We start from the raw sequence: 15,928 nt of genomic DNA, 5'->3' as shown, positions 1-15,928 counted from the left end.
CATACATACATACATACATACATACATACAGGAGTTACCTCTGTTAAACAAAATAAGTTCATCAGAGTTACCGGCATACAGAGTTAATAGCACATAAAGATAAAAGAACATAAATGCTTTGAGTGAATGAGTATATTGATTTGTTTAACACTTTTAAATTAGTACATGATTCCTTATGTGTTCCTTCATAGTCTGAATGAATTCAGTATTCATTTACAATGTAATTAAATATTAAAATGTGGAAATAAATGAATACATACATACATAAATAAATACATGTTGAAGTCCAGTAATTACAGGGTGTCTGGATACTGTTGGACAGGTGGACCAGGCTGTTGTTCTCCTGTGGGCGGCGCTGTTACTCCATCCCTCAGCCCGGCCGAAGCGACTCCTTTACCCGGAAGATTTCCACTGTGCTGCTCCGCAGTGTAGCCGAATCTGTTAGCTGACAGATAAATATTAATGTAGATTTAATATATATATATATATTTTTTCCGGTCTGTTTTAAAGGACTGGAGTTCGGGCTGGAGTAGCGCGTGTTCAGACTGAGGTAAGTGGGAGACGGAGCGCGCGGCGGGTTAGCTGAGCTGCAGCTCGTTAGCTTTAGCCTCTGGTCTGTTTATTTGGAACAAAGACGGGCGCCTGTTACCTGCTAACCGCTAATTAGCATTGGAGCTAAATTAGTTATACTTTATTAAAATATTAAGATACGTTAATTTACAGAGAGCTGTGCACTGTATGACCTCTACTACAGTTTAAACGTTGTATATGTGCAGTAAAGACGATTATTATAAGTGTTATTTAAACAAACCGATAAGGTAGGTCGGTTAACTGTTGTCTTAGCCTAGCTTAGCTTAGCTTAGCTCGCTACCTTCAGTCTGTTTTTGTAAGATTGAGCCATATTAATACAAACCCTGACATTTCCCACATATATAATAACTGTTTATCTAGTGAATAACTTGTATTTATTGTAACGTAGCGTCGATAGACAATAGTTAAAAAAATGTTAAGCCTGTAACAGTTATTTTTTTGGACAATATATCACAGAATTATTGCAATAAACGATATTAATGTAATTATGAGTACTTATTATGATAAGTGCATAACATGTAAATGAACCATAGATTGAAATATATATGTTGCATTACTGGCTAAAAAACTGTTCACTGATATATATGTAAACAAACATACACGTAAACAAATCGCCGTTATCGATTATTAATAAAGATATTACGATTATCAAATAATATTGAAGTCATGTCCATATATAGTAAGATAAGTCAATAGTGTAATTGTCGTTACAGGCCTAAGTAAAATATAAAAGGGAATTGTTTACAATATATCATCGCTGTCTAATAAAAAAAATATGTCAAAGCCAGCGACTTTACAGGGGTAAAATAAACCCGTTTTACCTTTCAATGGAAGTCAATGCAAAAAGAGTTTATTTCATGTAATTTTGGAGAAATTCTGTTGATCCATTCATCAAGAATTTTTTGAGCACAGTGCGTTTTCAAATTATTTAGTAACGAAAAATCAACAAAAATGGAGATTCTTGTTTTTCATTGGACAGCAACATTATATTAATTCTGTTTAATAGCAGGTATGTCATATTTATATGTTTATTTACAGAACATTTGTTTTAGTTCCTGGATTAAAAACAAGAAAATGCTAAAGGGCCCAATGAAATCATTTTCATTCTTTCCCCCAATTTTTTATTTATTTATTTATTTATTTTTATTAATAAATGTATTTGGTAGTTATAGATAGTACACTCTCTAATTCATATTAGCTAGTGTGTAAAATGTGTTTTGAAAGAAAATGCAATAAAGTAATTCTATCACTACCGATATGCCCAATATTTATATCAAAACTGATATTTGCGGATGTATTTATTGAATGTCACTACAAGCATCATACGATGCTGGGAGCACCACTACAAATGGCCATCACTGCCTGCGCTACTTTAAAATTAATTGATTTAGTGTAATACTTATTTATTTTAATTAGTTATAAAGTTAACCCAGAATGTCTGGTCTATATCAGCATCGACATCAGCAGTGGCTGATATGTAGATGTTTTATCTCGGCAATGGCCTTGAATTCCCACATCGGTGCATCCCTAGTTGTTTTGGTATAATTTTTAAGCAAAACAATCTATAAGATAAGATATATCTTTAGGTAAAGAACTGCATCATTTAAAAGGTTTGTTAATAATGCAAAGTTATTGAAAACAGTGTTAATACTAGCTTCTGTGTATTTAGCAAATTTAACTAGTTATTAACTTCCCATCCCTGCTGTTTCTAGATTTGACTGGCCCTCTGTCCTGTACTGGCTGAAAATCTGCTTTGTGGAAATAATGTTTGATTGATTACAGAACCAGACCCAGTCATGGACAAAGGTAAGTGAGATTAACACGGTTTTTGAAACAAAAATCAAATACATAAATTTTGATCTTCTGGTACCTGAAATGAACAAGAAGACTGATGTGTTTAACTAATTCCCTATAGAAAACAAAATGATAAAATATATAGTAACAGTATGTGCAGCAAGGCTAGATTAACAATACATAAATAACTAGTTTGATAAAGCTCTTCACCTGTGTTCAGATGTTAAGCCGGATATTACTGCTGCCATGGTTGGAGGGCCCACTATTGGTAGTCTGGCAGCGCAGAACAGATCTGAAGATGAGGAGTCTATGGGAGTGAAGGATGTAAAACGGGCGGCACCTCAAGCGTTCAGTGGGGGTGGGCTGGTTCCCAAACGACGCAGCTCCTCCAGGTAAATCACTTCACTTCGCTCTGATTTTATTTTTGTTTGGAGTTGAGTTTTCTTTGTAAGAAAGCAGTATTTAAAATGACTTTTTATTGAGATTTTTAAAAATCTGACAGTAAATTAATACAATTAAATAAATAACCCTTTCATTTCTTTTGCAGATCAATCAAGAGGAAGAAGTTTGATGATGAGCTGGTCGAGAGCAGCCTGGCTAAATCTTCTACAAGAGTGAAGGGACAGCCCGTTATAGAGCCAATCAGATGCCCTGGGACTGAGCCATCGTCCAGTGAGAAAAAGAAGGTGACAGAAATAAATATACAAATATACAGTGTAATTGAGTGTCCAGTATCCAGTTTTTTATATATATATACTCATGCAGTGTAATTGAGTGTCCAGTGTCCAGTGTTTGTTAGCAATTTACCATAGCATCTCCTGTTCTGAGCTAAAGAAGCTGTCAATTTCCAATCAGTAATTTATTATATTTGTTGACTGATCTAATCCTTTAAGTATTAATCAGTCTAAAGTATATTATACTGAACTAATATAGCTGTCAAACTGGACATTGATATTTTGTATTATAAAAAAACTTGTCAGTTAATCCTATTGTTTTGTATCCTATGAATTAACAGTTTCAGTGTGTGTTCCTTATGGTTTTAATTTACAGATTTCAAAGTCCACAACATCATTAACTCCCCCACTTACCATGGTGATCGCCCCATCTCCAATTACCAAACGAGTGAAGAAGAGTAAGCAGCCACTTCAGATCACTAAAGACCTCGGCCGCTGGAAACCCACAGATGACCTGCTGCTCATTAATGCAGTTCTACAGGTGAATAACTGTCAACTCGGCTGCACAGCTTCAATACATTTATAGTTTAATTGTGGTTTTATATATATTTTTTATATTGAAATATAAAGCCATGATGTGTACTGATGATGATGATGATGATGATGTTGGTGTATACATGTACATAACCTGTATTCATGTGGTTGTATCCAGACTACTGACCTCACGTCTGTTCACCTGGGAGTAAAGTTCAGCTGTCGCTTCACACTCCGAGAGATTCAGGAGCGATGGTACGCTTTACTCTACGACCCTGTCATATCAAAGTAAGTAACTTTACCAGTTTTACCAGTTGTTATATTGTGGTTTATTTCCCCACATAGTCTTGGAGGAATAGATGGACAGAGACTCAAAGTAGACCAGTAACGCTTTACTGCTTAATTTTATATTATTTAACATGTATGTTTGAAAACACATACTAAGCCACCCTAATCCAAAATCAAGGGTATTAATAGAAAGGTTCCCCATCCCCCCTCCCCTTCATGCTGCAGCAACAGATTTTGGAAAATTTGATTGTGTTCAGCTGCTGTAGCATTAATAAAATCAGAACTGGCAGGCTTGCCAGGCATCATACAATATACACAATAAATACACTACCTGTCGTTCTAAAGAATACTAGATTTAGCCACTTGAAGATGCTAGAGGTTAGATCGGGCCCAAAAAATCCAACCCGACCCTGCCCGAGCCCGTGCACGTTCTGCCCGAGCCCGACCTGAACCATAAACTATCATTATGAGCCCGAGCCCGGCCCGACCCGACCCACCCCATAAACTGGCTGTTTTCGGGCTGTTTGAATGAGCGAAATATAATCAGAATTATGTTAAATAACACTAATATAGAAGTATAGCAATATTATTTAATTAAAATTATTTTTAAGAACAGCTAAACACAGTGCTGCAGGTCAAACGCGGAGGAGTTCACATGCGAGAGAGACAGAGAGAGAGACACAGAGAGAGAGAGAGAGAGAGAGATTTGCATGTTCTGATGTGAGCTACTCACAGGTAAAGGTTCTCTTTTATCTCCTCGTGCTTATATTCTAGTCCCATACATAATTTTGCAGCTCCCTCAGTGTTTTCTGTCGTATTTTGCGGCTAGCGCGAGCGCTTACAACTAACACCGCGGACCGCGAGGTGCCGCCGCGCTTGTGCCGAATCCGCTACTGAATCCGACTCCCGCTTCGCGGACAGAATCGGCACAACACCCCCCGCTGTACAACTGCGGGAGTGAAAACAGCGCTTATAAATAAATTTAGTTTAGTTTCACTTTCAGTTTTCGTTTTCGTTATTTTCGTTATTTTCTTTAAAAATAAAAATATAAATAAAAACAGATGCCTACATCTCAGACTATTTTCGGGAGCCCGACCCGACCCGGCCCAAGGAATGTGGTGGGAAATCTCGGCCCGAACCGACCCGATTTCGGGTCGGGCCTCGGGTCAGGTTGGGTTTGGGCAGAGAATCTAAGCTCTAGAAGATGCACCCATTGCAGACTTTTGTTATTGCAAAGTATTGCCAAAAGAATAGGATTCTCTGGAGCAGATATGATTGTACACTATTCCAGTACTTTTGGACAGCGAGAGCTGGGGGGTTGGAGATGAGGTGGACTTCTCCAATGTTTTATTGCTAAATGCAATTAAATCCTTAAAGTGAAATACAGCGCTTTTAGCCAATGCTCCCAACAGGCTTACAATGCTAATGATTGGGGCATAACTTTGCCCATGCAAAGAAATCACTATTTTTACATCATTGACAAGCTTAAAGTAGCTAAACAAAAGGTCAGTGAGAACTTCAAAATTTGAAAAGGTTTTATTATTATTTATTTTTGTTTATTTATTTATTTATTTTTAACTGTTACACACAGTACCTTGAGGTAGTTTGTTGTATGGTATTTATTATAATATAGACAATCACCAGATAGTTACACCAACAACGGAAATTCATGCAATTCATGCATTTTCAGGGAATTAAGTTTTTATAGATTACCTAGTCATTCACGCTCCTCAGTCAACTTATTTTGACTTTATTTAAATACCCTTGATTCAACGGCTAAAACAAAGCTTGTGTGTTGCTGGCACTTTCTCGCTTGCTTTTCTGTTATTTTATTTAGTACAAATTTGTTAAAAAATAAAAAGTAACACCTAAATGAGTCTGGAAATTTTAGACACTCTCTATACTCAGTTGCCTTCTGCTTGTGATCAGTTAAAGTAATGCACTTCAGATTTCAAATAGGATAGCTACCCATGTAAGCTTCTCTACTGATGAATATAGATTAAAAACATTGTTACCCTTTTATAATTCTGTTTTTCTTATCATTTTTTCCCCTCTCTCTCTCTTTTTCTGCAGGCTGGCTTGGCAGGCAATGAGACAGCTCCACCCAGAGGCTATCGCTGCAATCCAGAGCAAAGCTCTGTTCAGTCAGGCTGAAGAGGCTCTGCTGTCTAAGATTAGCTCAGTGAGTCAGCATTTTTAGGGTCATCAAAAATACGCAAACATGTTCACCAAATGTCCAAAAGCAAATGTGTGTGACCAGCAGCGTCACATCCTTTATTGATTTCAGATCTGTGACTCCTTATTTCGTAATTTCTTGCATCATCATTTTTACACATCAGAACCCACTCACAGATCTACACTTTTATTAACCTTTATTAACCACTATCTTATCTGTGTCCCTTTTTTGAGTAGAACAGTCAGCCTAAACTGGAGGTGTTCCAGGACTTGCTAAACAAGAACCCCAGTGTGTTCTACCCATCCCGTACCGCCAAGAGTTTACTAGTGCACTGGCAGCTGCTTAAACAGTACTACCTGCTGGACGACCAGAGTGGTGAGCCCCTGTACAGTCCTGCTCACCATTATTGGCACCCCTTCCTATTTTGCATAACCTGACAATATCTACAGAAATAAATATAAATGTACCTAAGTTATATATTCGGGGTTTTTTAATTGTAGGTTCAAAGTAATACAACAAATAAAACATTGTTTTTCAATTTGCATGTTGCAATTTTAAAGACAAAACAGAATAAACAGCATGTGCAGCAATAAAAACACCCCTTGTTAATATTGAGTTGCACACCCTTTGGCTGTGATTACAGCCTTCAAACGTTTCTTGTAGTCATCTATAAGCTTCTTGCACATCTCAGCTGGTATTTTTTCCCACTCTTCCCTTGCAGTTTGTTCAAGCTTTTGAATGTTTGCAGGGTTCTTTTTCCCAATGGCAGATTTCAACTCACCCCAAAGATTTTCGATGGGATTGGGGTAAGGACTCATTGCTGCCCATTTTAAAACAGTCCATTTTTTCCTTTTAAACCATTCCTGTGTGCTTTTGGACGTGTGCTTTGGGTCATTGTCTTGCTGGAATACCCATGACCTTCGACTCAAACCAAGTTTTCTTACACTGGGTAGGACATTTTGCTCTAAAATCTCTTGATAATTCTCAGATTTCATGATTCCTGTGATACGGTCAAGTGCTCCAGTACCAGACGCAGCAAAGCAACCCCACAGCATTATGGATCCTCCACCATGCTTAACTGTTGGTAGGGTGTTCTTCTCCTTATAAGCTTCATTGCGCCGCCTGTAAACAAACTGTTGCTTTGCATTGCCAAAAAGCTCTATTTTTGTTTCATCTGTCCACAGAACATTTTCCCAGAAGGATTGTGGTTTGTCAAGGTACTCTTTGGCAAAGATCAGTCGTTCCTTTTTATGTATTTTCTTCAGCAATGGTTTCTTCCTTGGCCTTCGCCCGTAAAGCTCTGCTTGGTTTAGTGTGCGGCGTATGGTACTTGTTGAAACCATGACCCCAGACTGTTCCAGGTTGACCTTCAGTTCTTTGGATGTTTGCCTTGGTTCTTTTTCCACCATTCGCACCAACCTTCGAAGACTTCTCTCGTCAATTTTCCTCTTTCCTCCACATCCAGGAAGGTTCTTGACAGTTCCATGCTTGGCAAACTTCTTAATAACATTGCGCACTGTTGAAACAGGGACACCAAGGTCTTTGGAGATGGCCTTATACCCTTTGGAAGTCTTGTGTTTGCTAATAATAGCACTTCTGATGTCCTCACACAGCTCCTTTGTCTTCACCATTGTAACAAAAGAACATGGCCCAAGGTTTGGCTTTTTAAAACTCTGAAGTCATCATTCATTGGCTAATTCATGTCACATGGGCACTGATAATTTGTCACAGGTGATTATCCTTTGCGATTTGCCACAGGTGAGTGAAAATGTGTTTTCATACTAATTTAGTGTAAAGGGTGCCAATACCAGTGTCACAGCAAGCTTAAGGTTTTTCCTGTTTTTCCCTCACATTGTTTGTTGCTTTAAATTGTTGTTCATAATTTTCTCTTTTGTTTTAAATACGAGTGCTCTATACTAAAAAATGTTTCAGTCGACTACTTTTTTCAGGGGGAATTTCCACAATATGTACTTAAACTTCATGGGTGCCAATAATGATGAGCAGGACTGTCCCATGTGCAACTTTTTTTATGTGCAATTGCACTGAAATAAAAAATCCTGCTGAACTCGCAGCACATTTTACTGTACATTTCTTCTTTTTCAGTTCAACCTCTTCCCAAAGCAGACCAGGTTCTTAACTTCTCGGATGCTGAGCAGATGGTTGATGATACCAAGCTAAAGTAAAAACACAGTGCACACTCTAAAATAAAATCCTTGCTTATCAGTCATTTTATAAGGCTACGTTGTATATCACAAAATATCTAAACAAGCAAAGAACCTACATTAAGTTAATTAACCTTTCTAAAAGGCATTGACACATTAACGAAATATGATTCTAAAAGTTGTCATTTTCAAGCATTTTAAGCATCTGTCTGTTGGTCATGAAACTGAATCTCATGATTTGCGAACAATAAACAGACAATATACCATTGTTTCCGGGCACACCAGCATGTACGCCACACCCACAAGAAAAAAAAGAATTTGTACATATACAGGCTGCAACGAAATATAATAAGCCACAGTTGTCCATGTTATAACATGATATATCAGAAACCTTTTAATTAAAGCCCCACTAGGTAGGATTTCCTTAATTTTTGATATTTTTAAAGAAGTAAAATTACAGCTTGAAACTCACTGCAGCGCTTCATTGAGGTGTAATGGGAGGAATAGCGGTGCTCTTGTGTCTGTGCCGGAGCTCCTCTGAGCTCAAACCAGACTCTGTAAATTTTCCTAGGCGGCCGTGACAACACTCGTGAGAACTGCGACCTGCTTTCTGACCTTTAGTTCTAACAGTTCTACAAGGACTACTGCTTCATTCTTTACAAACTAACATACAGACACTCTGGCAGAAGCTTGAAAGAGACCGAAGATGTCTGTGAAAGCAAGAAAACCAGAAAGAGAAACTAATCCGCCTGAAACATTTATTACTCTCTGCAACTTTAGGGGGAGCCCACAAGCACAAAATCCTACCTGGTGGAGCTTTAAATAGGCAGAATCCGACTCCCCTTTTTGTGTGTGCGCGTCATGTAGATGTTACACACGCGCTGTCGGTTATAATGTTTTGGTAAATTATTTCATCCAAGTCTTCCACTCATCTCGAAGCACCACTTAAAAAGCACAGTTAATGCTGATGTCCAGTAGCTGCAAATACTTTGTTGCCCTAACGAGCCCTGGATGAATTCACAGTAGTAGTAGTGTTCAAAGCGTGTGAAAAAAGTAGCTGGAAATTAGGGTATCTACTCCATTTGCAGTTCCAGTCAAACGACACACCTTTTCATTTATTTTTTTCTTCTTTATTGAAAATAAATACTATGAAGGAACACAAATACTCTGTGAAGCATTTGGGTGCTCTTTTTAAAATTCTTGAATTTATTTTTGATTGGCTGACCTTCTTTTCTTAGTCATTTTTATTTTTTACTTTTTAGTAGTTCTTGCCATAATATGGGTTAGAACATTACTCAAATATGACTGTTTACTGTAACTCTACCTCTTTACTTTACAACTGATGCTCTCAAGTTCAGCACAGCTGTTTACTGAAAGCCATTCCAGGTGCTATGTGCAAAGCTGTCATCTAAAATCTAAAATATTCATATCTATCTACATATTCATAATTTACATATTCTGGTTTAACACTTTCTGATTGCTAAATAATACCATTTGTTTTTCTTCATAATTTGGATGACTTTAGTATTAATCTGCAATGCAGATTTTTTTTAATTGTGGAAAAACACAGAATTTAGGGTGTGTCCAAATTTACTGTACTGTATAGAGCAGTGATTGGCATTTCAGATCACACTCTTAATTATATATGGAACTTTAAACTCACATTAAATATGTTCTTTTAGTTGAAATATATTCTGTCAATATATGTTATAGTTTTTTTGTATATTTAACTCATCTATAAAAAAACTAACACATATTGACAGCATATGTGTCAGTTATTGAAAGTGATGTGCTAGAAATCATTAAGTACTATTATAATTTAATTACTCTTTTTTTGCAATGACCAAAACCATTACTAAATGTAGTTGTCCTCTTGTTTTTTACTGACACTGAAAATTGACGACTTCAGAGAAAGCAGAGACGAGGTATTGGAGCATGGTAAGTTCCCTTCGAAGGGTTTTGTTACTGTACTAATAAAGCAGTAATAAAAAAAAAACATTCACAGCAATGCATGCACAAATACATGCTGTTTTCATGTTTCTTGTATTTCCTCTTTTTTTCCCTTCTCGGTTTAGAGCTGATGGTTGCGGACCGGCACCAGAAGAGGGAGATAAAGCAGCTGGAACAGGAGCTTCCACGCTGGCAAGTCTTGGTAGACAGCATCACTGGTTAGTTCAATTCTGTTTTTTTTTTTTGTGATACATCTCATTTAAGCACAGTCAGTATTTTTGATTTGTCCAGTCTACAATTCATATTGATATCTGATAAAAATAAATAATGCTATCCAATGTTTTAAAACTGTGTTTGTGTATGTTACAGCAGAATATTTCTAGATAACCTTGAGCTAAGGTATCCACATTTTTTCATTTCATGTCGGTGAACAGGAAGAACAGCAGTGCATCATTGCTGCAGAAACATTTAGGTAGAAATTCCCCCTAAATATATTGCTTGTTTCTGAAGCAGTTAACTAAACCAATGGTAGAAAGAGAAAGAGAAAAAATAAGTTACTATTTTACCAAATATTTTACCCTTTGGAATATAATCAAGAGGAAAAAGCCATAAAACCAAGTTAAACTGCTTGAAATTTTGCACCAGGAGTAAAGGCATAAAGTTATCCAAAAGCAGTGTGTAAGACTGGAGGGGGAGAGCATGCCAAGGTGCATGAAGACTGTTATTTAAAAACAGTGTTTTTCCACCACATATAGATTTCTGAACTCTTAAACTTTATGAATATGGACTTGGTTTTCTTTTTTTTTTTGTTTTGATTTTATCTGTAAGCTCTGCATTTATTTTATTTCAGCAATTTTTCTGCAAATAACAACCTAAATAACATCTACATAAAAAAGAAAGGCTGTACGTAGTTTATAGAATAAAACAACAATGTTCATTTTACTCAAACATATACCTATAATTAAAAAAACTAAATCAGAGAAACTGATTCAGAAACTAAAGACATTTCCTATTTTTTTCCAGAGCTGTATATATTGTACAGTAAATGGACATGCTTAAGCATCATTTAGTTTCTTTTGTTTGTTTAAATGAATTAATTTCACCAATATGTAGCTAGTTGTGCAGTCACCAATGCATCACAATAGACAGAGATTTGAGCTCTAGAGTTGCTTTGCTGTACCAGATGCAGACATAATGCGCAGATTTATTTTTACAGTGTAACATAGTCTGTGATGTTTACTCATCGTGTGATGATCATTTTGCCCAGTTCTTTATGCAGAATCCATGTAAAATGTAAGAGTTCATGGAAACCCACATATTGTGTGTGTGTTTTTTTTATAAGAGACAAAGTTTGTATTTCCGTAATGTGCTTTTAGGTATGAACTCCCCTGATTTTGATAACCAGACCCTGGCAGCATTAAGAGGGCGCATGGTCCGATACCTGATGCGATCTCGAGAGGTGATTTAATTGCTATCTTTCTAAGTTTAGATGGGATTATTTTATTATCTGAAACGTTTATTCTGTATTTTGTATTTGTTTAAATAAACATTTTTGCATTACTGTAAGTGATGAATACAGATTACAGGCTTATGTTTTCTAATAATTGATCTTTGACTCTAAAAATAAGTATTCTTCATCCTTTCAGATCACCCTTGGCCGTGCTACCAAGGACAAACAGATAGATGTGGATCTGTCTTTAGAGGGACCAGCATGGAAGATTTCCAGACAGCAGGGTATTTATTTCTGCTGCATGCTGCATAATTTGTTTTCTGCACAAACAGCTTTTTTTTAATGATCCTTCTGATTTTCTGACTTTGATGTTTTGTTACTTAGGGCGTTACAACACTTTTTACAGTTATGCATGTACCTATGGAGACTGGTGGTGGACATCTTTATTTATTTGTCTTCCTGTGGTTACAGGGGTCATCAAACTCAAAAACAATGGCGATTTCTTCATTGCAAATGAAGGCCGAAGACCGATCTACATTGATGGCAGACCCGTCCTGTCCGGCAACAAATGGAAGCTTAACAACAATTCTGTGTTGGAGGTCAGGAGAGAAATGTTTGACTACAAATATAGCAAAGCCAAATACTCAGCCAGTCACTGGAGACGTCTTTGGTGCCTGAAATGTGGTTCTTTACATTTTCAGAGGAGCTGTAAGGCTAGTTAATCATAGCTAAAGAATAGTGGATGTTTATAGCCTACAAAGTAGCATTATACCAAACAGTGTGTGCAAAAGATAATGTTATTGCATTAAATGCCTTTATTGTGTGTAATTATAATTAGCTTTTGCTGCTCATTGATCCTTAGTACCTCAAGAAGCTGTCAAAATATTTACATAAAGAGAACCAAATCAGTATATAATACCTTACAGCTTTTGCAGGTGTTGGTGTTTTAAAGTCATCACCTGAAATAACACCTCAATGATAATTTACATACTTGTGTCCCATATCTTTTGACATATCAGTGTAAAATAACCAATGGTTGAAACGTTTGCCATTTATTTTGACTTTATTCTGTGAGACAACAATGAGGGGGGCCATGTTTTATTTATTTATTTATTTTTACTTTGTGTTAGAATGTCCTGGGCAGCAGCAAACCATTGATATAGGTTAACAGTGATGATAAATGTAGAGAGCGAGTAATATAAAATACTTAGTTAGTTAGAGGTTGTCACAGTAATTAGAAGAGAAGAGGTTTGCTTGAAAATCAGTGCTTTTAACACAACACAGACAGAAGGCAGTGTTAAGGACTTCCATTTGACTTCCTTCCGCCACCTTTTAAAGAAGAGGAGCTGCGTCTGTGGAGCTACATTTTAAAGATTAGCCCTTAAGCTAGCATTGTCTCCAAACAGCCTCAAAGCACTGGTGCATCCACTTCACTGGAGCTTCAGAACAGAGTTTCCCCTCCACAGAATAATAAAAGAAAACACATGGATTAGTGATCGACCGATATATTGGCCAGCTGATTATTCAGGCCAATTATTGCCATTTTTAGATAATCTGCATTGGTTGATATTCATGCACACTTTCCAAGTGTAAAGGTGTCTCAGATATTTAATGTTTGATCCATTGGAATTAATAGTGTAATTATGGATGGCTAAAATGTGTATTATTATTACTATTATTATTATTATTAATAATAAAATTGTTAATATTATTAATAAATGGGGGGGACTAACTAAAAATCATTTGCAACAAAAAATAAATATGGGCTTTATATATCAGCCATTTACCACCTCTGCCTTCTAAACATTGGCATTGGCCATTAAAAAAACAATATCGGTCAATCACTAGCATGAACAAATGTTTTAAATTTGTTGCTGTTAGATTTCCATACTTTCTGATCAGTGTTCACAGCAATAGATACTTTAGCCTCATATCTCCAGTGCAAATGTAAGAACCAACCATCAGACACCAAGAACGTCTTAATTCCTGGTTTACAAATTGGATAAAGGAAAATGTGGGTATTTGAATTTCCCCTTTCAGTGTTTTTTATAAATATTGATACACTGTTAATCTTCTTGTAACTGTAGAAAACAGAGATTAACAGAGATTGCTAATATCTCTCTCTTTTTTTTTAATCTAGATTGCAGGTCTTCGTTTTGTGTTCCTCATCAATCAGGAACTGATCTCCCTCATCAAAGCAGAGACAGCCAAGATGAACCAGCAGTGAACTGTGAAAAGAAACATGACGTACTTGTCTGTGTTTGCTCACTCTGATGAAACAGTAAGCTGAAGGCCTTTAGTAATCAGTGAGCCATCAGTACTGAACTAAGCTGCGTTTCTCATCAGAAGAACAGACCTCTGGCGGTGTCGACGGTCCTGTAGATAAATGTGTACAAAGGGACCAGTTATAACAGGAGCTCAAAGGGCCCTTTGAGCACTTAGTAGAAGAGAGGTTCATCCAATTACATGAGAACGCTTTACGCACAATGTGGAGGCCTCTCAGAGACCAGGCCAGTGTGCAGGGAGGCTTGGACTAAAGACCCGGTTGTACTTAAATTCACATTACAATAAACTCACTATTCCTTGAGATGCACTAACATACTACAGAACCTGTTCCTCATATTAAGTAAACAAATCCGTTCTGAACTGTTCTCTCAGAGTGGCAATGTCCTTTTGAATATGTGCCAATTTACTTGTCTAAACTCTGATGTAATCGTTTAACTGTTTTATTCTATAAAGAATAAAAGAACATATTATTCACAAATACAAAATGAACAGTAAAAAAGGCACAAAAAAAAACGTATGTTGCAGTCTGAGATTTGAGCACTGCAGTGACACTGGCATGGTGGCAGAGGGTTAGTGTGTGTTGGGCTGGTATGAGTGTATCATACACCTAAAAAAAAAAGGGATCTTATTTCCTCAGTGTTCACGCACTCGTCACTGTATGAGACACTCTTACCTAGCTGTTCCACCATGTAGATAAGGACTGCAGTGCTGAGAATAACCCAACACCCAAATAATGGTGGTTCTGTGGTGTCCTGACCATTAAAGATCAGGGAAAATGGAGGTTTATACAGTATGCAGACAAACAGCAGGTACATGCATACATACTGTATATGATTGTGTTGTTTTGACCACTGTTGTAAATTTGAAAGCAAGTAGTAAATCTGAATATGTTTTTCTGTATTATTTGGGTTCTACAAAAATACATTTAAAAAAGGTCTTATCACTGAAGATGGAAAACATTTTGTGTCCTGTGGATTATTACAGAATAATACATCGAAAACTATTGTTGTTCTTTATTTGTTGGAGTGAAGATTTTCATGCCTGAAGGCACCAGCAGCTCTGTGGATTTTAAGGTGGGGGTAAATAATTAGAAAATGATTAGAAAGTGGTGCCGTGTGTCTGCAGTAGCAGTCCCTGCTTATCATGAGCAAATAGTCATTTATAGACGGCCATAAAGTATTTTAGCGACTTACAAATAAGACTTATCAGACTAATCTCTGCAGAACAGATGCCACGAACACAAAAGCTGTTTTATGGCATTATTACATACATACATACACTGTTGTTGTTTTTTCTTACAGCGTCTTCAGTTGTAAAAACTTTCTTTTTTTTTTTAGAAAATATAAAGAAATATTTCTCTTTAGGTTAAATATACAACAATCACTTTCCTGATTCTCATATTTTGCTTTTTAGTTCCTTCTAAACACCACCCACAGCAAGCAATACTTTTTGTTTTGTTTTTTTTGTATTTAGAAGCTATTACTTACATATTTCTGTAAATTTATCTCATGATTCCTCATCATAAGACCACTTAGAAGAAAGTCATTATTTTGACAATACAATGCTTGGTTTGAAGTCACAAGAAAATTATGTGAGAACTCGACTTAAACTGAGATCTTAAGAAAAACAAAACGTGTTTTAAGAGAAGAATGTTTGTTTTCTTGAAATTAACAGAAAAAAACATTCTGACCTTAATAAAGCAATGTTAGTAATGATAAGTTGAGAAAATGCTTATCTTGACAAATCAACTTATTTTCTCAAAAAATAAATGTATTTTAAGATCTCAAGAAAAACAAGCCATGATCTAAAAAACATGTTTATCTTTTTAAGAAGCAAATCTTGATATTCACATACAAAAAGATAATGTAATCTCAAATAAACAATTGTTATTCAAACTGTTTAGCGCACTATTTCACAAATATTATGTGATTTTAGAAAGAAATTTGCTGTGACCTCAAAATAGCTCGACACACAGCCATTAATGTCTAAACCACTGTCAACCAATGAGTACAACCTTAAGTGA

At 36.4% G+C, this 15,928-nt stretch overlaps 1 protein-coding gene across 1 annotated transcript; it reads left to right on the top strand.

The window, feature by feature from the left end:
- The first annotated feature begins 383 nt into the window (after positions 1-383).
- On the top strand, positions 384-14,905 carry mcrs1 (microspherule protein 1). Its single transcript, XM_022682431.2, has 15 exons — positions 384-550; positions 2,304-2,397; positions 2,606-2,777; positions 2,933-3,071; positions 3,436-3,600; positions 3,772-3,881; positions 5,955-6,063; positions 6,294-6,432; positions 8,161-8,236; positions 10,129-10,157; positions 10,295-10,387; positions 11,546-11,628; positions 11,816-11,903; positions 12,091-12,218; positions 13,760-14,905. Exons 2-15 carry the CDS (start codon positions 2,388-2,390, stop codon positions 13,844-13,846), a joined length of 1,428 nt encoding a protein of 475 aa, XP_022538152.1. The 5' UTR covers positions 384-550; positions 2,304-2,387; the 3' UTR covers positions 13,847-14,905.
- Positions 14,906-15,928: the final 1,023 nt, after the last annotated feature.

This window comes from Astyanax mexicanus, chromosome 24, assembly GCF_023375975.1.
Source record: "Astyanax mexicanus isolate ESR-SI-001 chromosome 24, AstMex3_surface, whole genome shotgun sequence".
Taxonomy (NCBI): domain Eukaryota; kingdom Metazoa; phylum Chordata; class Actinopteri; order Characiformes; family Acestrorhamphidae; genus Astyanax; species Astyanax mexicanus.
This window is presented reverse-complemented; position numbering and strand designations above follow the sequence as displayed.

What these genes read in the sequence shown, in the direction of transcription:
- mcrs1 (XM_022682431.2), top strand. An exon ending in AAACGACGCAGCTCCTCCAG is followed by an intron (nt 2,778 to 2,932) that starts GTAAATCACTTC and finishes TTTCTTTTGCAG; the next exon opens with ATCAATCAAGAGGAAGAAGT. An exon ending in TGCTGTCTAAGATTAGCTCA is followed by an intron (nt 6,064 to 6,293) that starts GTGAGTCAGCAT and finishes TTTTTTGAGTAG; the next exon opens with AACAGTCAGCCTAAACTGGA.